At 43.3% G+C, this 23850-nt stretch overlaps 1 protein-coding gene across 3 annotated transcripts in view; it reads left to right on the top strand.

Annotated features, from left to right (window-relative positions):
- Nucleotides 1-23850, top strand: part of ECPAS (Ecm29 proteasome adaptor and scaffold) — a 67637-nt gene that overhangs the window by 37232 nt on the left and 6555 nt on the right. For all 3 annotated transcript variants that reach the window (XM_064176418.1, XM_064176417.1, XM_064176419.1), the window contains 21 exons: nt 834-979; nt 2048-2102; nt 2782-2896; nt 3791-3856; nt 4095-4212; nt 6015-6182; nt 7032-7111; nt 7868-7973; nt 11278-11325; nt 12469-12590; nt 13661-13811; nt 15016-15081; nt 17530-17619; nt 18107-18173; nt 18858-18949; nt 19048-19114; nt 19254-19445; nt 20435-20643; nt 21106-21149; nt 21718-21910; nt 22469-22613. In XM_064176418.1, coding sequence (XP_064032488.1) covers nt 834-979; nt 2048-2102; nt 2782-2896; nt 3791-3856; nt 4095-4212; nt 6015-6182; nt 7032-7111; nt 7868-7973; nt 11278-11325; nt 12469-12590; nt 13661-13811; nt 15016-15081; nt 17530-17619; nt 18107-18173; nt 18858-18949; nt 19048-19114; nt 19254-19445; nt 20435-20643; nt 21106-21149; nt 21718-21910; nt 22469-22613 — 2340 coding nt within the window. The remainder of the gene's footprint in view (nt 1-833; nt 980-2047; nt 2103-2781; nt 2897-3790; nt 3857-4094; nt 4213-6014; nt 6183-7031; nt 7112-7867; nt 7974-11277; nt 11326-12468; nt 12591-13660; nt 13812-15015; nt 15082-17529; nt 17620-18106; nt 18174-18857; nt 18950-19047; nt 19115-19253; nt 19446-20434; nt 20644-21105; nt 21150-21717; nt 21911-22468; nt 22614-23850) is intronic.

Consider the following 23850-nt stretch of genomic DNA (forward strand, 5'->3'; position numbering starts at 1 on the left):
ACAAGGACTGGGATGAGGAACATAAAGTCTCAGAGTTCTGGACTAACACTGTGCTCCACGACTTTACTTGTGTAATGTTTAATTTACAGTAGTAGAAGCAAGAGATATTTTGTGTTTGTTAATGCACTGCTCAGTGTTCTGCAGTGCTGATTGAATACAGGTCATTTCACATCTTCAAGGCTGTCTACTTATAGGGCAGAAGGCTTTGTTTCATGTGCTGTTTAAATAACTTGTTGGTGAAATCTAACTCGTTGCCACCTGGTGCTGTATTTGATTTATTTTTTCATGTTGGTTAGTTTCAGGTTTAACATGCACAAACCTTTGAAAATAGCTTTGGAAGGCTGCAATGAAATAAAAGGTCATAAAATTAAATTGTATGTCTTTTATCCAGCAATTTGGACTGGTATGATTAAGTGACGTTTACATGCAGTAAATGCACAAATTTTATTTAAGGACTGGGATTCTGTACTGACTGAAACACATGCATGGCAAAATGCTATCTTCAGAACAGGCGGCTGTAAATAGCAGCCTCAGAACTGCAGGCAGATGTTTTTGCAGTATGAGTGGTATCTCTTTTTGACCACAGATTCTGAAACATCTTTATGAAGTGTTAGGAGGACAATTAATAAACTTTTTCTATTAGGAGAAGTATTTTCCTGGGGAATCCAGTGAAGGCTTTTCCTAAATAAGCAGAGATTAAGGGTCACCTGAGTACTTATGAGCTGATGAGTTTTTTCATTGTTGCTGTACATTTATACTGAAATCAAAAATGGATGTGAATGATTCTCAGAGCTGCTTCCCTCCGCTTTTTTTCTTTTCTTTGTCTCATATAGATGTGAAAGTGAATGATGTGGTTCCTTGGGTCCTGGATATTATTTTGAATAAGCACATTATCAGCCCAAACCCACACATTAGGCAGGCAGCTTGCATCTGGCTTTTGTCAATGGTGAAGAAGCTGAACACACACAAAGCAATTAAGGTAAGTAATGTGCCCTTTCCTAATACTGGTTCCTTGTCCCTGTTTTTGCTTCTCACTTGATTTCTGTCCTTTTTTTTCACATTTCCATTTTCCTGAGTGCTGCTGCACTAGTCTTTTTGAGGCATGGCTTATCTTTTGTTACTGGAGGAACATATTAACTGAAGCTGTTTGGCACCTTTGTAAACATCTCGCTTACATTCAGGTTAGAGTGAGCTTAGTGTAAGTAGCTGTTTTAAGATGAAGCAGCAGTATGTCTTCCCTTGTGAAGAAGAGGCTGGTGTTTGTATAGTTTTTAGGATTGTTTTCTTTTAAATACCAGAAGGAGGAGGTCTATGAGGGCAACAAAAGGGAGAGCTGGATGGAATTCCTGGTACTCATTTATGTCACAGGGTTTATCACAGTGTTGATACCTAGAAAGACTTACATGCATTTTTGGTGCAGTTTGATGAAAACCTTGTATTTGGGGTGCTTGTCTGTAATCAGAGAATGTGAAAGGCCTTACAGGATGTCTTAGTAAAGCATTCCAAACCAAAGTGTCCTCTCTCTGCATAGCAGTACTACAGAATCTGATGGTACCGCATAACCATTTTGTGCTGTTCAGGTCATAATAAAGAGCTATGACTCAGTAGGTGCTTTGTAGATGTAAGCTGTTACATGTAAAACCTTGCCACATCTAAACAATGGCCTTTGTGAGAAGTGGCAAAATCCATGAGTTTGAGGATGAAGGGATGACATCTGTACACAGAACATACCCTATCTGGCGGCAAGGCAGGTTTATAATGCTTTACTGCAATGTACTAAACAAGGAAAATAAAACATACAGTTTACTAATGGCATGGTAGGTGTAAAAAGGTGCTAAATAACTTTTATCTTTCATGAGTGTCAGTCAGGCTGCTGCTTACTTGTCTGGGTAGACAGTTCTGGTTGTAGGTGTAGCTCAACTGGGCAATTCTATTGAGACAATATCCTCTGTTAATCAGTTCAGAGCTTGCTCTGAGACCAGACACGAGAAACAAAATGTGAAATAAAAGTAATGTTTGGTGTTTGTTTTTTTTTTTTATCATACAGTCTCATCTCAAGGATATTCAAAGTGCATTTGTTTCAATTCTGTCAGATAGTGATGGTAAGTACTATCCTATCTTAAGAGTTGTGTCTGTTTGTGGACTTTTAGCAGAATGGAGGGAACTTTAACAGTCACCTACACCCTCTTTGTCAGCCAGCATTAAAAGATGACTTGTAGAAAGGTCCCATTTCTGATGTAATAGGAGTGATTTCAGGTGTCACATGTAGAGAGAAGGAGCACAGCTTTTTTCTGTGCTTTCCTAACCCAGCTTGAATTTTTTCCTGCTTTTGCCCTTCTAGACTGTGAAAACAGAAACTGTACTCTGCTTTGGGCAACAGAATGCGTATGACAGAGTCGTGAGACCTCTACCAGATTATGGCTTATGGGTCTCCTCATGGCAGGTAGTGGAAAGGGTGGCATCCATCAGCCTGCCCAAAGATCGCTGAAGTTGAGGAGAGTATTGCCAATAACTTTGCTGGACTTCAGGGGCCAGCCATATGTTCAGAACACCCATGGCTCTTTCAAAACCTGTAGTGATAAGCATTAGCATGAAGAAGTCGCATAATTTGGTGGGAGTATGCCTTCAGAACAGATTGATGCTGCAGAATGCAGAGTTTATGTCTTGCCAGACTAAGTCTGCTCTGAAATGGAGAGCTGTGAACAGTAGCTTGGTTTTGAAATTTTTGTGATACTTAATTACATGCTTATTTTTAATTTTACTTTTTAAAATGTTTCACAGAGCTTAGTCAAGATGTTGCATCAAAAGGTCTTGGGCTGATATATGAACTGGGAAGTGAACAGGATCAACAAGAGCTCGTCACCACACTTGTGGATACCCTTATGACTGGGAAAAGGTACAGTGAGCTCTGAACACAGTGAAAGAGTAGTCTGAGCTTTGTTTCTGATGGAAACAAAAAAGTCCTTCTCTTGTGTGTGAAAAGAGGTTTATGTGGCCAAGGGCAGGCCAATATCCATATATTCCCAGTGGGTCAAACTAGGACATTTCTTAATTTGGCTTAGAGTTTGTTATGATTGAATTTATTCTGACTTTGTTCCATTCAACAAAGCTTCAGAATGATTCAGTCCTGAGTCAAGCAGTTCACATCTGTTAGGGTTTGGTTATAGACCAGCTTGCTACATTGTGTAATTGCAAAGGATAACAACCTCTTGCAGCAGCTGTGCACAATGTGGATGTTGCACAAGGGGACTTCCTTGTACCTGAAATAAACCTTTTGCTGAAGAAGTATTATTTGTGGTCCCTTGTAAGTGTGAAAGATTCTGATGTTACATGACTTCTGGCTAGTAATTATATGTCAGTCAGTGCTGGAAATACTCCTGTCTAACCTGCTGTGGATGTGGCCGTTGTAAAGGACAAAAACCTGAGTTGGGAGTGTGAGAGTCCAGTGGTACACAGGAAGAGATTAGATGAATGGAAATTGGATATTTTTTAGTTTTGAAGTGGATTTTACTGTCTATTATATGCCTTCTGTCTGGGAAGAAATATGTTTTTACTTTCTGCCCTGTGACTGCATAATAAGATGCTCACTTTCTGCGGCATCTCTTTAACATGACACATGATACGACTTCTTGCAATGTGTGTAGCTTTGTGCACCTGCGTCTGAGGTTGGAACTGAAGGAACAAGAAGTTACAGAGTTAGTAAAGCAGAACAAAATCACTTATTCTGTAATATGCAGTCCATTTAAGGGTAGTGTTTGTTAAAGCTAATACTGGACCTCTTTTCTACCAGAGCCAAACATGAGATGACTGGAGAAACTGTGGTGTTTCAGGGTGGCCTGAGCAAAACCCCAGATGGGTAAGTTTACTGACAGTATTGATGACAGATACAGTGCTGTAACAGTGTACTCTTGCTTGTAAATATACTTCCTGAGCTTTTCAGTCCTCCTTGTTCTCCTAAGTTACCATAACTATTTTCTTGTAGTAAAGATAGAAGGTATTCTCTTCTCTTGGCTTTGATATGATTACAACTTTAGCTATTATGACAGTTACACAGGTAAAAACAGTGATACTAATTTTCCTTCTGCTTTCCAAAGTCAAGGACTTTCTACCTACAAGGAGCTTTGCTCGCTGGCTAGTGATCTCAATCAACCAGACTTGGTGTACAAGTTCATGAATTTGGCCAACCATCATGCCATGTGGAATTCTCGGAAGGTAATTTGCTGCTTCCATTCCCAATGTAAACTCTGTAAGGAGTAATAGTGTTTCTTTAGCTCTGGTGATCTGATTTGTGGATAACAGTTATATGAAGGGCATTTGTTGACGCTTTGGTGTCCGGTCCAATGCCAATTTACCAGCTTGAGAAACTAATTCAGCATTACTTGAAATTCTTACAACATTGGTATCATAGGGTTCATAACATCCCACATGTCTCCCTGAATCAGCTGGTATCCTTTCCTTTTAAGGGTGCTTATAGGCCAGACCTGGGTGTGTTCAAACAATTCATTTTCAAAACTATATGAATTTTCAGATGCTAGAGAAAGTGAGCATTGTTGTGTAAAAAGGCAGAACAGCAAGCATTCATCAAGAAGCTGCTGAAAAGCTACTTGACAATACAGCAGTTCTGTCATTCCTGTCACACTTATTTAACTTGAGTCTTTAAAGCTACTGAGTCTTCTAGCAAAGCCAAAATATTGTTGCATCTATATCCTGCTGAGAAAAGTAGCATCACAGATTTGAAGATTGAAGTATAATTTTCAGAGCATTAATTTTGTGACTTTCACTGGCTTTACAAAACCAAGGAGGAACTTGTTTTGTCCCTGGAAGCAGGCGGAACACTTTTCATGTGCTTTCATGCAGAAGACACGGGCAGTAGCTGCACTGCACCTTTTGTGCACTTTCATGCTTGTTATTTTAGGTTTAGAGTTTCTCGCAGCACCACTTGGTGTGAAAAACAAGCCCCAGCAATACCTTTCACACAGAGTTGGACAAGTCAGCATGCCTCTCACTGATTCCCTCTTTCTGCACGAGGGCTTTAGAAGCCTGGGAACATAGTTAGGTTCCTGGCGCTGGTGGAATTTCACCAACCAGAATGAGTCAAGAAAATCTACTCATCTGCCATAGGTTGAGCTTTGGCATTTGAGGAGTTTGCAGAATTGTTTAAATTGGTGGCGACGTCTGGAAGTCTGTACCCCAGACATCTAGGCAAGAGTTAGGCGCAGCAAGATGTTAGGGGCCTTGCAGAAGATGCTTCCCTTTTGCTTTCTGTAATCTCTTTCACCTCACATCAGTGATCTTTATTGCTCTTCACTTTCTAGCATAACCCAGACAGCACATCCTGTCCTGTGAGGTAGCTAGCATGGAGTGTGGAGTGGCAGCTATTGACATTGCAAGTTAGGAAGCGTTAGAGACTGTCATTACACTGCCTTTTTTGAGCAACTTATTTTTAGGCTATGCTGCACATCCCATGGTACTTCATGAATGAGCATCAGTTCCACTGTGTTAGAACTGTCAGAGAGCCTGGGGGAATACTTGAGTTTGAAGTAAATATGGACAGATGCAAGATGATAAGCCCCAGAAATTCCAGGTTGTAGAGCTAATGCAGAGTTGTTCTAGTTTTTCAGTCGTAAGTTATTCTCATTCTTCTAAATGCAGCAGTTACAGGGAAGCAGTGGCCCAGACTTGACAGTTTTTCTAAGAAATAATCTCTTTCTGAAGAACATACTCAGATCTTCGTAGTGTTAATTCTCAGCTGCCACTTTTGTGAATGTCAGTTGGTACCTTGAAATGTCGGTTGGAGAGAAGGACGTGTTGAAACAATATGCTGTCTTCTGAGTGTCATTCTGCATTGTAGACCATTGTGGTACTGTTGAATGGGTGAGGGTCTAATTCTGGTATCATTCTAGTCCTTCATTGGTCTAAATCTAAACTGTATCAGTCGTGACTGTGGTGTGCCCAGGATGAATGGTTGAGTCAGCGAGCAGATTGTTTTGACAAGTACTTTTTTGTCATTTCAGGGAGCAGCTTTTGGTTTCAATGTGATAGCTGCCAAGGCTGGGGAGCAGCTGGCTCCATTTTTGCCCCAGCTTCTTCCCCGGCTGTACCGTTACCAGTTTGACCCCAACCTGGGCATTCGACAGGCGATGACCAGCATCTGGAATGCCTTAGTCACTGACAAGTCAATGGTGAGTGCACAGCGAAGTGCATAGTGGTGGGTTTGCTGCTAGCCAGCAGCATCTGAGAAATTCTCATGGGGTGATTGCATCTTGTAAAGGAGGGACTGTATTGTCCGCCAGAGAAAGAGGTGCTTGAGCTCGTGGATGAGCGGGAGGTTGCACAGAAGTTTTGCACTGCCTTTTGCATGTGAAAGGATATTGCATACCTTCTTTGTGTGGCCACTGTTATAGTTTATGATTTATTTTAGTTAAAATGGGGTATTTTCCATACTTTGGAATTGCTTTGAAATTGCTTATGAAAAGCTCTTCAGGAATTCTTGTGGCCTTAAAAGCCCTTCCTAGAGCGAGAGCATGTAGATGTGGTTCCTCAGGTTTTAAGAGGGAGGAAGCCCATGAGAGACCTTTCCTTCACTTTGAGGCCAACTCCTCCTGGACAAGTTTCAAGAATAAGTAATTTTCATGAGACACCCTTGTTCTGGCTCTGAAAGGTTTGGAACTGGGTTTGCAAATCTTCAATCCTAGCAAAACTGATCTTAGTATGAAGTCGTTCACTCTGATGCCTCATAAAAACACAGCTGCTTCCCCTGAAAATATGTTTGGTACTGCATCTAAACAACTGCATTGATGAAAGACTGAGGGGCTTTCTTCTTTTCTTGTAGTCCCTGTTACAGCCTTAAGCTCTGAAGCAGTGTCTAAAACAGAGTAATTTTGTGTGGGGTCAGCTCTGGCCAGGCTTACTTCACCTGCTGTGACTGAAAGCAGGTTGTATTGTCCAAAAGGACTTCTTTTTCTTCAAAGTACAGAGCAAGGATGCATGGTCCACGCTTGTTTCATGATTTTTCCTTTTTTTAATAATAGGTTGATAAGTACATGAAGGAAATTCTTGAGGATTTGATCAGTAACCTAACCAGCAGTCTGTGGAGGATCAGGGAATCCAGGTATTGCTAGGAAAATTAACAGCCTTTTCTTTGAACACTCTGCATTTCTTCACCATAAACTTGTTAACCTGAAGAAACTGAGGAGGTAAAGAGGACACATGAGGGTATGCCCAGTCTCCTAATCTGCACTTGAACAGTGGTGCAGTCTTGAAGCTGATTGCTTCATTGAAGCTGAAATTCTTTTATTGTGTGTAGATGGAACATGATGCTAAACAACACTCTTTGAAGGAGGATTTTTCTGAGCACAAACTTCTTGCCTGTGCTTGCATCCAAAACACTACTTAACATTAGAAAATCGTGGTAGTCCAGCTGTATACATACTTGTCAGCAGCATGCCACTCAGCATAGCATTTTTAATAAATTACTTTTTGGGTTATAATGGTTTGTGGGTATGCTGTATCGAAAACCTCCAGTTTAATTCCAAGCTTTAGACTATTTTGTTATGTTGTTATTTTTTACTTACAGAAAGGAAATCTGAAACAGTTTTGTAGCTGGAATGCTTGCAATAGCCATTTACACCAACACAGCCTTTCTCGTGTGCTGACACCTTTTTGAGTTTTTCACCTGACTGGGTGAACACTTTTTTTTTCTCTGCTGAAAGATATTCCTATTACAGATTAGATTTAGAGTTTGAGGAAAATAAGAAACAGAAAATAATTCTTATGGGTTTTAACCATTTACTTATAATAGTATCTGTATATATACCTATAACACCTAAGTATACCATGTGAAAGAAATAAATTTCCTTGTTTGCAGCTGTCTGGCACTGAATGACTTATTAAGAGGAAGACCTTTGGATGACATTATAGACAAGCTTCCAGAGATCTGGGAAATACTTTTCAGAGTGCAAGATGACATTAAGGTAATGTTACTGATAATTAAGTAGGAATCTTGAATAGAAAGTACAGTTATTGATCTCTGAGGTATTTAAAGAGAGATGCTCTGAGAAGTCAGGCTGAAGCCAGGAGTTTTGGGTACTAAGCAGATTAGAAATTTAGGCCTCTTGGAGTTAAAATTTACATGCTACCTTGGAAATTCTTTGTGTGTGTGCATCTCATGTTCTTAAGTGTTGGCTTTAATTCCTGCTCTGCTGCTTCTTGGTGTTTCAGCATTTTTCCTGGATATAAAAGGATTCCTAAATATTTGCTTAATTCTTAAGTATGGAGACATTTATTTTATGCTACTTATGTTCTTAAATGACTTGCATATATGAAGTTGGAGCCTTCAAGTTCTCCCAGGTTTGAGGTGGATTCTCTTTGGATCCAAGTTTCTCTGCTCAAGCCTAACCAAGACTGAACTGTTTTCCAAAGTGCATTGTGCACCAGAAAGTTGCTTCCTTACTAGAAGATGCCATGTGTTCAGAAATGTCCCTGGTCACTGAAACTGAGTGGTTTTGTGTCAGTGCAATGAGCTTTCTTAGTCTCCAGAACAGAGCAGCAGCCTGCAGCTTTCCTTTTTAGAAAATAATCTAATTCCTGAATTTTACCTGTAAATGGTTTGGAAAAGTCTATTTGTGTCAGGCCACACTTTTTCCATGAATATCCTAAGACCTTACAAGTCCCAGTTGTTGTTTCAGTGCACGGGAATGTTGTTAGATACCATTTAATTAGTCAATAAAAGGTAGAATCTAGGTGGTGGTGATATCTTGTGCCACTGGAGCTGCACTAATGGCAGCCTATGGCTTGGATGGACATATGCTTTGCTGCGTTTAAAACTGGCTGGTTGACCAGATCCAAAGAGTGGTTGTGACTGGAGTTAAATTCAATGTGTGACTGGTCGTGAGTGGTGTTCTCCAGGGCTCAGTGCTGGAGCCAGTTTTATTTAACATCTTTATCAGTGATCTGGATCTAAGAGATCAGGTGCACCCTCAGTAAATTTGCAGGTGAAATCAAGCTGGATGGGACTGTTGATCAGCCTGTGAGTAGGGAGGCTCTGCAGGGGAGTCTGGCCAGACTAGATAGATGGACCAAGATCAACTGTATGAGTACACAAGTGTATGTGAGTGTGTAAGGTCGAATGCCACATCCTGCACTTTGGCCACAATAACCGCTGGCAGAGCTAGAGGCTTGGGGAGAAGTGGCTGGATAGCTGCTCAACAGGGAGAGACTTGATGGTGCTGGTTGACAGCTGGCTGAACATGTGCTTAGGTGGCCAAGAAGGTCAGCAGCATCCTGGCCTGTGTTGGAAATAGTATGGCCAGCAGTATCAGGGCAGCGATCATGCCCATGTACTTGTCAGTGGTGAGGCCACACCTGGACTGCTGTGTTTAGTTTTGGGCCTCTCACTACAAGAACAAAATTGAGGTGCTGGAGAATATCCATAGAAGGGCAACAAAGCTGACAAAGAGACTAGAGAACAGGTCTTATGAGGAGTGGTTGAGAGAGCTGGAGTTGTTAAGTGATTTAGTTTGGGCAATTAGCAAGGCAGGAATTACAAAATATGTAGTTATTTTATTTCCAAAAAGCCCCACCCACAAACTACATACAAACTAGTTAAATTTGGGTTCTAATTCAGTCAGGAAAATCTTTACAAGGATGCTTATGGGCAATTCATTCATTTAGCAGAATCAGAAAATTGGGAAGGTTTAGCCACGAAATAGCTTTGCCCCACTTACAGATAGGTAGCCTGGAGCCCTAGGGAAAGTCTGCTACTCATGGTGGTGGAGTAGGAATTTCAAGATAGTCTCTGGCTCCTTTTTGGCAGTGTCAGAACTGCTCAGCATCTTGATAGCTGTTGAGAGGCTTCTAGATCTTCCAGGCTCTATCAGGGTGCTGGGAAAGAGGCAGAGGATCTCTGACCTAATCCTGGTTCCTTTTGCTTCACTGAGATTTGCAGATGTGCAGATAGGATCTCTTGCAGATATGCAGAGAGCAGGATGTCGGTGGCACTTCTCACCACATCGTGAGGCACTTAATACCTTCTCCTGATAAACTTAAGGCACTTAAATTTCCAGGTAATTCAAGCCTAAAACATCAGGGCTAAGGTGGTCTGAATCACAAGGCAGAGCAGAACACGTTGTCCAAGAGCAGTGAGGCAGAGCAGCAAACACTGAGGCAAAGCAGTGAGGCAGAGGAAGCACAACTGCTTGCAATTAGCTCAATTTATATCATTTGCCTGAGTGTAATGGCTTTTTTGGCCACAGGGATTCACCAGTCAGAATGGCATTTGCAAAACTGACAATATTATGTGAAACCAGGGCTTGCTCACCCTTATTTGGACAAGACACTAGCAAGTACCTGAACACCGATGGGTACATGTTTATCACTTTTGGAGGGGACGTAATGGCCTAAGCCTTTGTTTTCCTCCTGCCCTTGCTTCCCCCATTAGCAGAAGAGTGAGGCAAGCCAGGACATGTTTTCAGGCCTATTAGCCTTCCATGACGTTAAATCTAGAGAAAAGAGTGCTCATGGGCGATGTTATTGCTCACTACAGGTACCTGAAAGGATGTTGTAGAGAGGGTGGGGGCTGGTTTGTTTAACCAAGTAACAAGTGACAGCACAAAGAGGACATAGGCTTGAGTTTAGGGAAGTTTAAATTGGATATTAAAATATGGACAATTTCTTCACTGAAAGGGTTGTCAGGCATTGGAACAGCTTGCACAGGGCAGTGGTGATGTCCCCATGCCTGGAGGTATTTAAGAGTCATGTAGATGTAGTGCTTATGGGGATATGGTTTAGTCAAGATCTAGGCAATTCTGTGATTCTGTAATTTTAGTTTGTTTTTTGTCCATCTGTCTCTAAGACACTCAGTTGAGCAAAGAGCTCTCAACAGGCATTATATTGAGTAAAGCATTCTCAAAGCACTGCACACTTGATTTTGCAGTAGAATGTTCTGATGGATTTTTGGGATTTGCTTTCGGGTTTTATTGTGTTCAGCTTGTTTGGTTTCGTTCGTTTATCTTTAAAAAGAACAACCAATAATGCAACATCATAAAGACAAACATGGAGAGGCACAGGGAACCTGGTGGTGTCAGGCAGGATTACTATGGTATTTGTAGTAGTAGAGTAGACCAGATATTTAGAAGGACCAAAGCAAAAATTTCCACGAAAGATACTATATTAAGTATTAGCCATGAATATAGCAGCGTTGTACCTTTCAATCAATATGAATCAATCTGTAGAAGATATAAAATTAGTCACAATGGATTGTTGACTTTTGTTTTTTAGGAGACTGTGCGGAAGGCAGCAGAACTGGCCCTAAAAACTTTAAGCAAGGTAAAAGTCTGATTTCTTTATTTTCTAATGGAGACATGCTTGGGGTTTGATATCAGGTAATCCTTATATGCAGGAGTGAACATTGTTTTTTTACCACAGACTCTTGTCTTGAAAAGATACCTAGTGAAGGTGCAGCTGTGACAAATAGCATAGGCCCCTGGTGACCAATCACAGTAATCTTGACCATGTAATCTGTGCTTTTGTTGATGCTGGTGAGTTTCTGCTGCTTGGGGATAATCATAGAATCAACCAGTTTGGAAGAGACCTCTAAGATCATCCAGTCCAAACTAGCATCCAGCCCTTTCCAGTCAGCTAGACCATGGCACTATGTGCTTCATCCAGTCTTTTCTTGAACACCTCAGGGGACAGTGACTCCACCACCTCCCAGGGCAGCCCATTCCAGTGGCAGATCACTCTCTCTAATACAATAAATTTGTACAACCAAAGGAGGGAATATAATGAACTGGATTTTTACCACTGAATGTCCTATTGTTGCCCTACTTTAGGGGTGAGATCTAATGAAACTTTCTGTAACTTCAACAGCTGACCAAGCCTAGTGGAACCTTATTGATGTGAAACAAAATAATCCAGTCTGGACCTCACTTTTTGGTGCTGATACAGTCACAAGATTTTTTGGATGTAGTCATATATCACATAACCTTTTGTTTGGTGTTCCTCTGAAAAGATTCCATTGGTGGAAATGGATAAAAGAGCTATGCTTGAGACCACAATCTTCACAATGCATGCAGCACGACGCTTCAGTAGCATGAATGGTCTCAAAGTAGGCTTGTAATTGCAGAATCTGTTCTGATGAATACTTGAATCCGTATGGTTGAGATGGTATCCTTCTTAATCTGAGAGGTTGTTTGGTCCATCTCTTCTTGCAGATGCAGATTAAGGCCTGCTAGGCTCTGCATTTGCCTTTTTTTGGAAGCTGACTTTAGCGGAAACTCCTTTTAGGAATTTACCTCAGGGTTTAAGTACTCCTGGAGAGGAGAATGAAGAAATGAAGGTGTAACAGAGCCTGGGTTTGGCTGTGAGCAGTTGCTCAAGGTGTTGGCTGCCTCTGTCTGACTGAGAAGGTGCTGTAATGTAATCTGAGCGTAAGGTTTGGTAGCACCGCTGATTGTAACTCGTCCCCAGGTCTGTGTGAAAATGTGTGACCCCTCTAAAGGAGCAGCTGGTCAGAAGACGATAGCAGTGTTGCTCCCTTGCCTCCTAGACAAAGGAATAGTAAGCACCGTTGCTGAAGTCCGATCTCTCAGGTTAGTTTTGCATCATTGAAGCATCCTGGGGGTCAGCTCATGGTTCGTCCCTGAGAGAGCCAGTGTATTCACCCGTGTTGCAGAATTTGTCTTTGTGTTTGAAGTGACAAGCTTTCTCCTCAAAAGAGCTTTCCTGTGGAGTCCAACACCACCCTTGGGAGTGCTGCCTTTTTTCGGGGAGTAGCTGGCCTCCCTGCAAATGCCCAGATTCAGTGCCCAAGAGGAAGTTCTTTTCTCCCTATACATCCAGCAAAATGATCTGCAAGCAGTTCACTGTGTTTGAGACTGTCCTTGAGGACTGGCATATCTCTTCTGCTTGTAAACAGCCAAGTGTCATTTCATGACTGGTTGTGAGTAATGGCAGTTCACAATGCAGAAGTGACTGTGTTTCGTCACACTGTTCAAATACATTTTGTCTCATGTCACAGTTCTATGTCACTTCATATGTAGGGACTTTGTGTTTGTACTTTAAAACTTTGTTTATTCCTTCATTTGCTTGAAGAGCAGACAAGCTGGAAAATTCAGACCTGGACTGTAGATTGTCTTTGTGAAAACAGTTTTATCGAGCATGGGTTTCCAGGAGGGTTATAAAGTGCCTAACAAATTAGTGAACGTTTCTTGAATTCTTTTCATTGGTTTTGAAGATAAGAAAATCCCTTATAAAAATGCAGGCTGAGTGATGTGGTCAGTCTTACAATGGGATTTGAATGGATCATTGTAATTAGTTTTTTTCTCATGCAGAGTCAGTGGATGTCCCTGGGGTGACTTCTTTAAAACTTGAAGATAAGTTATTTCTTCCTACACCTGTGTAGTAGTATTGCCTCTTTTCCCACTCTTTCTGGTACCCTGACCAAAGAGAGTAGTTTCTGAGTGGAGCATAGCTTCAATTGGGAGCTCAGAGATAGGGTGAGAAGCAGAAAAATACAAATTTTTGCTTCCAGGTAGACTATTATTCCTATTTCAGAGGTTTGGAATGGCCTTTTTATTGGTACTGCATTAAAGAAGACCAGAGTTTTTCCAGGCAAGTCTTGTGTGTTTCTGTGTTGACTTCCCCTTTGATCTTTTTCCAGCATTAACACTTTGGTGAAGATCAGTAAAAGCGCTGGGTCTATGCTGAAACCTCATGCACCAAAACTTATCCCAGCCCTGCTGGAATCTTTGAGTGTGCTGGAGCCTCAAGTCCTCAATTATCTGAGTCTCTCTGCAACCGATCAGGAGAAAGTAAGTGTGATTATGATGGGAAAATATCAGTAGAACAGAATTTGCTGCTGTTTTTCTCAAGGGATTAACTGCAGGATTTGCTCTAACGTAAATTGGAAGGTGTGCCATAGCGCTGCAAATTGGAAGTGGATGGTTTTTTTAGAACTTCAGAGGTTGGAAGGGACCTCCAGAGATCATTGAGTCCAACCTCTCTGCCAAGGGAGGTTCCCCTAGGGTAGTTCACACAGGAATGCATCCAGGTGGGTTTTGGAAGTCTCCAGAGAAGGAGACTCCACAGCCTCTCTGGGCAGCCTGTTCCAGTGCTGTCACCCTCACTGTAGAGAAGTTTCTCCTCCTGTTGAGGTGAAACCTGCTATGTTCCCGTTTTTAGCCACTGCTCCTTGTCTTACTGCTGCTGACCAGTGAAAAGAAATTGGCCCCATCACTTGACACCCACCCCTCAGATATTTGTACATATTGATAAGACTTCCTCTTAGTCTTCTCTTCTCCAGACTAAACAGCCCTAGGGCTCTCAGTCTCTCCACAGGGGAGATGCTCAAGTCCCCCAGTCATTCTCATGGCTCTCCACTGGACTCTTCCCAGCAGATACCTATCTCTCTTGAACTGGGGAGTCCAAACCTGGATACAGTGTTCCCGGTGTGGTTTCACCAAGGCAGAGTAGTGGGGGAGAAGAAGCTCCCTAGACCTGCTGGGCACACTTTTCCTGGTGCAGCCCGGGATGGCATTGACTTTCTTGGCCACAAGGGCATATTGCTGGGCCATGCAGAAATTGCTGTCCACCAGGACTCCAAGGTCTTTCTCCAGCTGCTTTCCATCAGTGCAGCACTCAACCTGTACTGATACCTGTTGTTTCCACTGTGTCCTATGTCCTTTGATCTCTCTCATAAAACCATATTAATCAGTAGCAGCGTTCTGGGAAAGTGACTGAAATCTGCTGTGCAGAGGCAAATTTAGCTCATTTCATTGTGGGGGGGGAAAGGAGTCAAACTCTGCCCTTAAACTCCTGTACTCCAGATAGAATATCCATTTGCCTCTGAAAGGAAGACATTCATAGTCTGTGGACAGAACTACTTTCTGTGTACATCTGAAATGGATTTTGGTTTGAGTTTGTCATAGTTTGAGTAGTGAGTTAAAGCTGATACTGCTCTTTCCAATGTTTCCTTGTTGAGTTTACACTTGATTTGGGTCTTTTCTTCTTTTTCAGGCTGCAATGGATAATGCCAGACTTAGTGCTGTCAAGTCATCTCCCATGATGGAAACAATTAACATGGTGAGTAATTGATTCAGAATGATTCCGGTGTCAGGCATGTTGCAGAAGAATAGGGATTGAAGTGAGAACTTTACAGAATACCTCTTCAAGATTCATTTTATTGTCACACGTCCATGTGGATGTCCACAGATTGCTCTTCAGATCAGTTGTGAAAAACCTTGGCTCCATTTGGTGTTGGGCAGATAGTTTCTTCACCTGAAGGCTGCCTGATTTGATGAGGCAGTTTTATTTTGAAGTGATTTTCTTTGGATAGGGGCTCAACTGGCTCTGGAATATATTTCTCATCATCTCTGACGCACAATTCCACAATCAATGTCTTATCTGGGTAGTGAACTGGTGGTAGTCACTTTTAAGGCACCATGCTGTCTAACCTGTGCTGCCTTAGGCATATCTACATGGGCCTTGAGCAGTGTTTTGATGGCAGAGTATTTTAGAGGAAATGGTAAAAACAGTGAAAACAGAGTCAGCAGCTGGAGTCTAGTACCATAATTTCCTCCTCCTGGAGGTCAAGTTGGTGATGTCCAGACACGGTGCTGTAGGGCTTGTCTTAGTAGAGCTTGCTGCCCTCCTATCCCTTTCTCAAAGAGCAGACCCTTTGTTTCTGCATAGGCACTGCAGACAGCCAGGGGCATATGAGAAGGCAAGGATGGTAAGCACTGAGTGAATTTTAGGAGAAGCATAGACATTAGAGCTGTTCTTTGATTCCTACTCTTATGGAAGAGTAGCAACAGCAAGCCATCCTGCACCTAACAGGACTGGAAGCTGTGTTTTGGTGTCAGGTGAAACACGTTCTATAAATAGTGTGTAAGGCAGCTGGGGATGAAAGGCTCTGTGTAAAAGTGTACTCAGTGCACCTCAGAGGCTGCAGCAGCTGCTGCTGCCCTTTCTGCAGGCCATGCCTCCTTTGATGACAGTCACACTGCCTGATCAGATCTTGAGATTTCCCAGGGGAGGGGAGAAATAGTATGGCTTCCTTGGAGTAGCATGAAAATATCCTGGCTCGTGAGCAGCCTTCTCTCTATTCCTCTGTATTCTGGGGCTGGCTGGAATATTTTATGTTAAAATGGATTGTTCCCTTCCACCATAGTGGTGCAGAAGAGGGACGTGAGAGCAGATCTGACTCATGAAGCTCAGAGAGGACTACCTTCAGTTGGTGTATGATCCTTGAATTTACTGGAAGATGGATCTCACCTATGCAGACAGTGTGCTGATAACATGAAGCTTTCTGGTTAGCCTAGTGGCATTTTAGGTATATGAGATGAGAAGTGATACCAGTAGCACTGCTCTTGTACCTTTCTGTCATTTATACCAGTTGTTTGTCTTTACCCCTTTACAGACCATCTTGACTAGTTTCACGTTGTTGCCTGAAGAGAAGGATGCTCAAATCCTTTCACAGAGGATACCTGGCTTTATTCAGTGCTGGGTTCTAGTGGGTACCAAGGAAATTTTAACCCATGTATACTTTCATTTTTCTGTAGTGACAAAACACTTACACACTTGCATGAGGCCTGTATTGGTTAACAGGTGCTTTTTTGGGATGGCATCCCCTTTCCCACATAATCCTCCTATGGTATTGAGTCAGCTCAGGCCACCTGGCTCTGCCAATTGCCTTGGTAAAAGTAAGGATGCTCTTTAAACAGTCATTAGGTTTTCCTTAGATCTGACATTGGTGCCCACTCTTGATACACACAGATGGTCCTTGAACTGATTAATTACTTGCCTTGTTTTTCTTCATCCTGATGTACAGCACACACTTCAAGGCTATAGCACTCCCAACTAACTTCCTAAATTGTTAAAACATTCCCAAGGTTTTGATTAATAAACAAAAAGAAAATTCCTAACTAATTCTTGGCACTAGTTAATGTTAAAACATTATCAAGATTTCAGTTAACAAAGAAGATTCCTATCTAAGTTTCTGGATAGATGTTAAGGCATTCTCAGGGTTTCAGTTAACAAAGTAAGGGATTATGTAATTGCTCAGAAGTTTGTTCAAATCCACTAAGGCCTTGCAATCTGAAGTGCAGCCTCGTGGTTAACAAGTGTCAGTCTCTGGTTTGGAGATGTTACTGCTTCAGGGTTTCAGAAAGCTTGAGGCTGTGCTGTTTTATCTTAAGATAGGCGCCCCTTTGCATCTCTTTCCCTTCCTGGAAGAAGTTCTTGCTAGCATGTTACTTTTGTTTTCTGAACTTCTGGAGTGCAGGAGTACATCAGGTCCAGCAAGTTACAATTTCAGCAGAGTTAGCTCATCACAGAAATGGGCCAAGAGAATCTGCATGTGGTCAAAGCCAATTTGTGGTGCTTTCTTCCCATCAATCTGCAAACTCTTACGATTCAGCTGAAGACCAGCCTGCAGAACTGAAGCAGGCCTCAGGGGAAAGTAGATTAGCTTAAGTCTAATGCCATTACAGTCCTTTCTTTTTTTTTTTTCTGCCCCTCACCTTTCTCTAGAGCTTGCAATATTTGGATGTGTCCGTCCTAGGTGAGCTGATTCCTCGACTCTGTGAACTCATCAGAAGTGGAGTAGGCCTTGGCACAAAGGTATGTCCATGGTTTTAATAGTTCATTTGGAAACAGAGAAGGGAGCACAGAGCAATGTCAATGCAAATACAATTCTTTTGATTGTCTTTAGTTCTAAAGTCACAGCTTGTGCTCATTCATATTGGAGTCATTTTACATCTGCATCTCAATCCACCTATATTCCTTGTAATTTTCTGAATGCGTGCTGCCTTAACCTTCCCTGAGCTGCTGTGCACTGTGACACCTGAGTGCACAAGCATGTCCTCCAGAGCTGTAAATCTTCCAGGACCATCTACCCTGAGTGTGGTTCCTGGTAAGTTTTTCAGTTCTTAATTCAATTGTTGTTAATTCATCTGTTACAGCTTTCCTGCTTCTGCCTTTGGCTCCTGGCTTACCAGGGCAGAGGTTGGGTGGGCCTAGGATGTGTCAGACAAGTGCACTCCCAAGTATTAGCAGTAACAACCAGAGGCTAATATCTTACCTTTGTTTTCTGTTGCAATCTTCCCAGGGAGGCTGTGCCAGTGTAATTGTGTCATTAACCACACAGTGTCCTCAGGACTTAACACCTTATTCAGGTGAGATTTGTTTCTAGTGTTAGGCTTTAAAGGTGTTTCTTGTTTCTGTTCTTCAGGTAGTATTTCCTCCTTACTGGCCCTTGATTTTTTTTTTTTTTCACGTGAATGATCTTTGCAGTGTAGTTTCCTCAGAGAGCTTTTTGAAAAGTTGCATTGTGTATGAGTGGCATGCTGGGAGTAGGTCCTGGGAATGTTAAATACCCAACCAAACTGGAAGAGGCGGAGGAAGGAGTTGATGAAATTCACTGGCACCCTGCAGGAACAGGCAGAAATACCTCTAGATATCCTTGAAGCAGATTTAGCACTTGTTTGTTCAACTGAAGCTATGGGAAAACCATAAACAGAGACTTTGCTGCCTTGGGTTTTAGTCTTCCCTTTACAATTTATTGTAGTGCTAGTAGAAATAAAGTCACCTTTCTGCTGCAAAACAGAGAGGAAGCTGAAAGTGTGATCGGCTGGGGAGCTCACGTACAGGAACAAGGTGGGCAGGCTGAGGCTGGCAGAGCAGCTTCTGCTAGGCCTTCCCGAGTTATGCTGTGCACTTGATTAAATACAAGGACCTAAGAAATACTTGATGGGGAAAGATGCATAAATTTAGACAATTTCATGGAATGTAGGTATTGTAATTCTGCCTGCAGCAGTTAAAACATAATGCTTATAATAAAGCAATGTCTCTTCCAACAGGCAAAATCATGAGTGCTTTGCTTAGTGGCCTGACTGATCGCAACAGCGTGGTACAGAAGTCTTTTGCCTTTGCTATGGGGCATCTAGTCCGGGTGAGCTGGGGTTTGACATAGATGAAGGTTTTATTCTGCTTGCCTGTTGGTGGGTTTTTTGAAGTGTTAGAGTGATTCAAGTCTCTTCACTTTTACAGACTTCCCGGGACAGTAGCACTGAGAAGCTGCTCCACAAACTTAACAGCTGGTACATGGAGAAGGAAGGTATGTTGCTTTTGGAGGCTTCAGTTACAGAATACAGAGCAGAAAATGTTCCTGTTACAGCCAAAGCTGGTAAAGAGACATGTCTATATTGTGATACTTGATTTCCTAGTAATAACATATGGTTGCTTTGCTTTTTCAGAGCCAGTTTACAGAATAGGCTGTGCTTTAACTGTGCATGCTATGGGACGCTACAGTCCAGATGTAGTGAAGAACCATGCCAAACATGTGCTGCCACTGGCTTTTCTTGGCATGCATGAAGTTCCTGATGAAGAGAAAGGAGAGAAAGAGAACTCTCCTCTGTGGACTGAAGTTTGGCAGGAAAATGTGCCTGGTAAGTTGCTTTAAGAGTGGAAAAAGCTTACTGGGAAGCATGGGGCAAGAATAATCATTCTTTCTGGAAATTAATTTTGGAAATACGGAATTCTCATGATGAGAGATGTGGGAAGTGTTTTTGCATTTTCTTCTCTGCTGAAGATGTTCTGTATGAGTTTCAGCAGCTTAGCTTCTCTGTGGCTATTTAAAATACAGAGGATTGCTGAGGATACACAGGAGAGCTAAGAGAAGTATTTTTAAGATTGTGAGGCACTGAATGCCACTGTTATATGGCCCTGATCCTGAGGCAGGTAGTTGGACATCTTTGGAAGTTTTGATGACAGCCTTTAAGGGCTGCTCCATGTTCTGAAGCTTCCAGGGGCCTTTGGCCTGTGTCTCAGGTTGGTGATGCCTGTGGTTTCAACTTCACTGAATGAATTTATGCTATGGAAGAGCTATTCTGCCATGCTTTCAGCCTATAGAGGAAGACCTGGATGCATGGTGAAATTACTTTGCTGGCTTTTTCTCTAACCTGAGTTTGGATCTGGCCTCTCAGTTAACGGTTTACTTTTCTTTTGGAGTTTGGGAAAGGTGCTGCTAAAAAGTTTTCCAAGGACCTGTTCAATTTAAAAGTATGTATATATATTCCATGGAAACAGATTAACACCCTGTCCTGTGTCTGCCATAGAGAAGGACTGAGGTGAGCTATTTGTCAAGATATGTGATAAAGATTTTATTTGGAAGCACCTAGAAAAGAACCCATCTTAAGTCAGACTGGTAGAGACTTCACGTCTTTACCTGCAGTAGAGTTTGCTGATAGGTTTCATGGCCAAAAATAAAAAAGAAGTTATTACTCCCTTTTTAACTTGTTTGGTTTGGGTTTATTTGGCTTGGGGGAGTGTTTGGGAGTGTTGTTTGTTTGTTCGTATGTTTTCTTTTTGATAAAATAAGATGCTTATTTTTATTGTTTTGTGGCAAAATTACAGTTGTCCTCTGTTTGACACACAGGTACTCAGGGTGGCATCAGACTGTATATGCAGGAGTTGATAACCATCACCCAGAAGGCTCTGCAGTCCCAGTCCTGGAAGATGAAAGCCCAAGGTGCTGCTGCCATGGCATCGATTGCCAAACAGGCGGGCTCCCTTGTACCACCACACCTGGGAATAGTGCTCTCTGCACTGCTGCAAGGCCTGCCAGGGAGAACATGGACTGGGAAGGTAACAAAGGAGCTGGCACCTTGTGAGCACAGCATGAAGCCCTTGAGCCCGGAAATGCCACGTTCTGTGCTTCACAGCAGCATGTCAGAGCCCTCGTTTAGGGAGTCTGCCTGTTGCCTTGCATTTAGCAGGTATAAAAATGTCAGGATGAGTAGGTGGATTTCAGATTGCTTTAGGAGCTGGGTTCTCACTTAGACTACTTCCACAGCATCTTTATGGGTGCTAGCTCAGACTCATAGGTGCTGTAAGGCCCCTTTCTCCTGCCTGTGCAGAAGGAAAGTCAACTCCTCTTCAGCTTCTACATCAGGAGTGTCAGGAGCTGGGTGCCACTCTGTAAGCTGGTGTCACAGCTGTGTTTCCCTACTACCTCTCACAGAGAGTACAGAGGTCTCCTCTGAGCAGCAGGATGGTGCCATTTGGCTGTGCAGCGTTTCTCAGCAGTGTCTGTTCTACTCTTTACAGGAGGAGCTGTTGAAGGCCATTGCCAGTGTCGTCTCCGCATGCAAGTAAGTGTCTTGAAAGAGGTGGTACTGTCAGGATCTGTGATATCAAAGAGGAGGCTGTTGCACGGTGTGTTGTCTCTCTAGAGCTAAGGAGACCATATACAAGTTGTGAATGCTATCCTCATCTTCTATTAGCACGTGAGGTGTCTCTCACCACTCCTCTTGACAGTGTGTGTGTTACTGACAAGAGCTGGGAGGGACAAGTTGTGCTGCAGAGGTACCTGCACAGGTAAATGGTTGATTTAGGATGAGGGAAAAATATATTCAGTGGCCATAATTGCTAAGAAAGAAGAAGAGATTAAGGAGGGATTGAGACCTTAAAGGGAAAGAGAAGAAGAGGTAGAAGAAGAGGAGGAGGAAAGGTAAGTTGGAAGTGTATGAGGAAAGATAGGAGGGAAAAATAGGGAGAATGGGATAAGAGAGATGAGCAGCACCAGTTTACCTCTAGTTGCAACTGCTGGTAGACAGCCTTATGCTTGGGGACATAGGAGTTAATTCCTGTCTATGGGAATTGGAGTGTTTGGGAAGGAATTATCATGGGCCTGTAGCTTCTGTGTGCTTTGTGTTTCAGTGCAGAGCTGCAGAAGTCAGTAGCTGGCCAGCCCACTGTCAGCGATATTGTCCAGGCTGTCCTGAAAGAATGCCGGAAAGAGAACCTGAAATATAAGATGGTGGCACTGCGCTGTGCAGCTGGGGTGCTGCAGGCCACAAAGGAGGACCGCTTCCAGGAACTGGCAGATATCATCTTTCCCATGATAAAGAAGGTGACAGCTCAGCTTCTTGAGTTTTCCCCCTTTCAAAGGAAAATAACCTGAGTGGTGACAGTCTAGCAGACTGTCCCCTTGGTGGGGCCAAATGCTAGACCATAGGTGAGCCCTGGGGAGGTTGTACCTGTGCTGCTCAAGTTCTGAATTAGTCCACAGGCAGAGTTCTCCTTGTGGTGTCCAGCATTGCCCTGATACAGCATTAAAAGTTTGTTCCTGGCTGCTCTGCAGAGACTCCTAGGAAGCTGTGTAGAGTGCTTCTGTTTAGCATCTGCTAAACAGCATCTGCTACTTCGCAGCTCTACAGGTGGGACTCACAGCACAGGTAGACATTTGGGTGCAAGGCCACAGAGCCTCTGTGCACTTCTGCAGGCTGCCAATAATGCCAGAGCTGCTGATAGCGATGGGGCCCTCTGCTCTATGTCTGTATGGAGGCACCAAGTGGGTACAAGGACTGGTGTGCATGAGCTGCAAGGAAGGACTGAAGTGCTCTGAAGTGTGTGGCTAGCCTCTCTTCATCCTTGTGTCAATCATTCCTTTCTCCCATGACCTCTGCAGAACACTCTTGAGAGCATGGGCACGAGTGTACCAAAGCATGACGAAGAGGATGAGGACATGGGTGAGAAAGAGGTGCAGATGGAGTCTCTGATCTGTGCCTTCGAGACCCTGGGCAAAGCCTGGCCAAGGAGCCCAGACACACAGCGTAAGTCAGTTAATGATGTACAGAGCAAACTTCTTTCACTTTCTGTGTTTCTTCTCAAAGCAAAAACAGGGAGGAGGAGATCATGTGGTGAGTGGGGAGGCTTTTGAGCAGGTGCTCTATCTGGCAGTTCCCCTGTGCCGAAAGATGAGCCGGCAGGGAAGGCGACCAGCCTGGATGAGTAAACAGCTCCTGAAGGAATTGGGGCAAAAAAAGAGGGTGTATCACCTCTGGAAGGAGGGGAAGGCTTCTCCTGATGTGTTTAAGGAGATAGCCAGATTATGCAGGAGAAAAATTAGAGAGGCTAAGGCCCAGCTAGAACTTAGGCTGCCACTTCCGTGAAAGTTAACAAAAAGCACTTTTATAAATTTATCAACGCTAAAAAGAAGGGCCAGAAGAGCCTCCACTGCTTACTGGACCAGGAGGGGAACACTGTAACTGATGACGAAGAAAAGGCTGAGGTCCTGAATGCCTTCTTCACCTCAGTTTTCAACAGCAAGGAGGGGAGAGGAGGCAAGTGGCCTCTTGAACTGGGGGATGGGGTCGGGGAGCAGTGTGTTCCCCTGGAAATTCATGAAGAATTAGTTCAGGACCTGCTGAGCCATTTGGACACCCACAAGTCCATGGGACCAGATGGGATCCATCCCAGGGTGCTGAGAGAGCTGGCAGCTGAGCTGGCCAAGCTGCTCTCCATCATTTTCCAGCAGTCCTGGCTCACCGGAGAGGTCCCAGGAGACTGGAAAATGGCCAACGTGGTCCCCATCCACAAGAAGCATTGGATGGAGGAACCTAGGAACTACAGACCTGTCAGCCTGACCTCAGTGCCAGAGAAACTGATGGAGCAGGTTATCTTGGGGGTGATAAGAGCGCACTTGAGGGACGGCAAAAAGCTCAGGTCCAGCCAGCATGGGTTTAGGAAGGGCAGATCCTGCCTTTCTAACCTGATCTCCTTCTATGATCAGGTGACCCACTTGGTGGATGTGGGGAGGCCTGTGGATGTGGTCTATCTGGACTTCAGCAAGGCCTTTGACACTGTCCCCCACAGCAAACTGCTAGCTAAGCTGTCAGCCCACGGCTTGGATGGCAACACTCTGTGCTGGGTTAGGAACTGGCTGGAGGGCCGGACCCAGAGAGTGGTGGTGAATGGTGCCACATCCAGCTGGCGGCCAGTCACTAGTGGTGTCCCTCAGGGATCAGTGCTGGGCCCCATCCTCTTTAACATCTTCATAGATGATCTGGA

The sequence above is a fragment of the Pogoniulus pusillus genome, chromosome Z (assembly GCF_015220805.1).
Source record: "Pogoniulus pusillus isolate bPogPus1 chromosome Z, bPogPus1.pri, whole genome shotgun sequence".
NCBI classification, from domain to species: Eukaryota; Metazoa; Chordata; class Aves; order Piciformes; family Lybiidae; genus Pogoniulus; species Pogoniulus pusillus.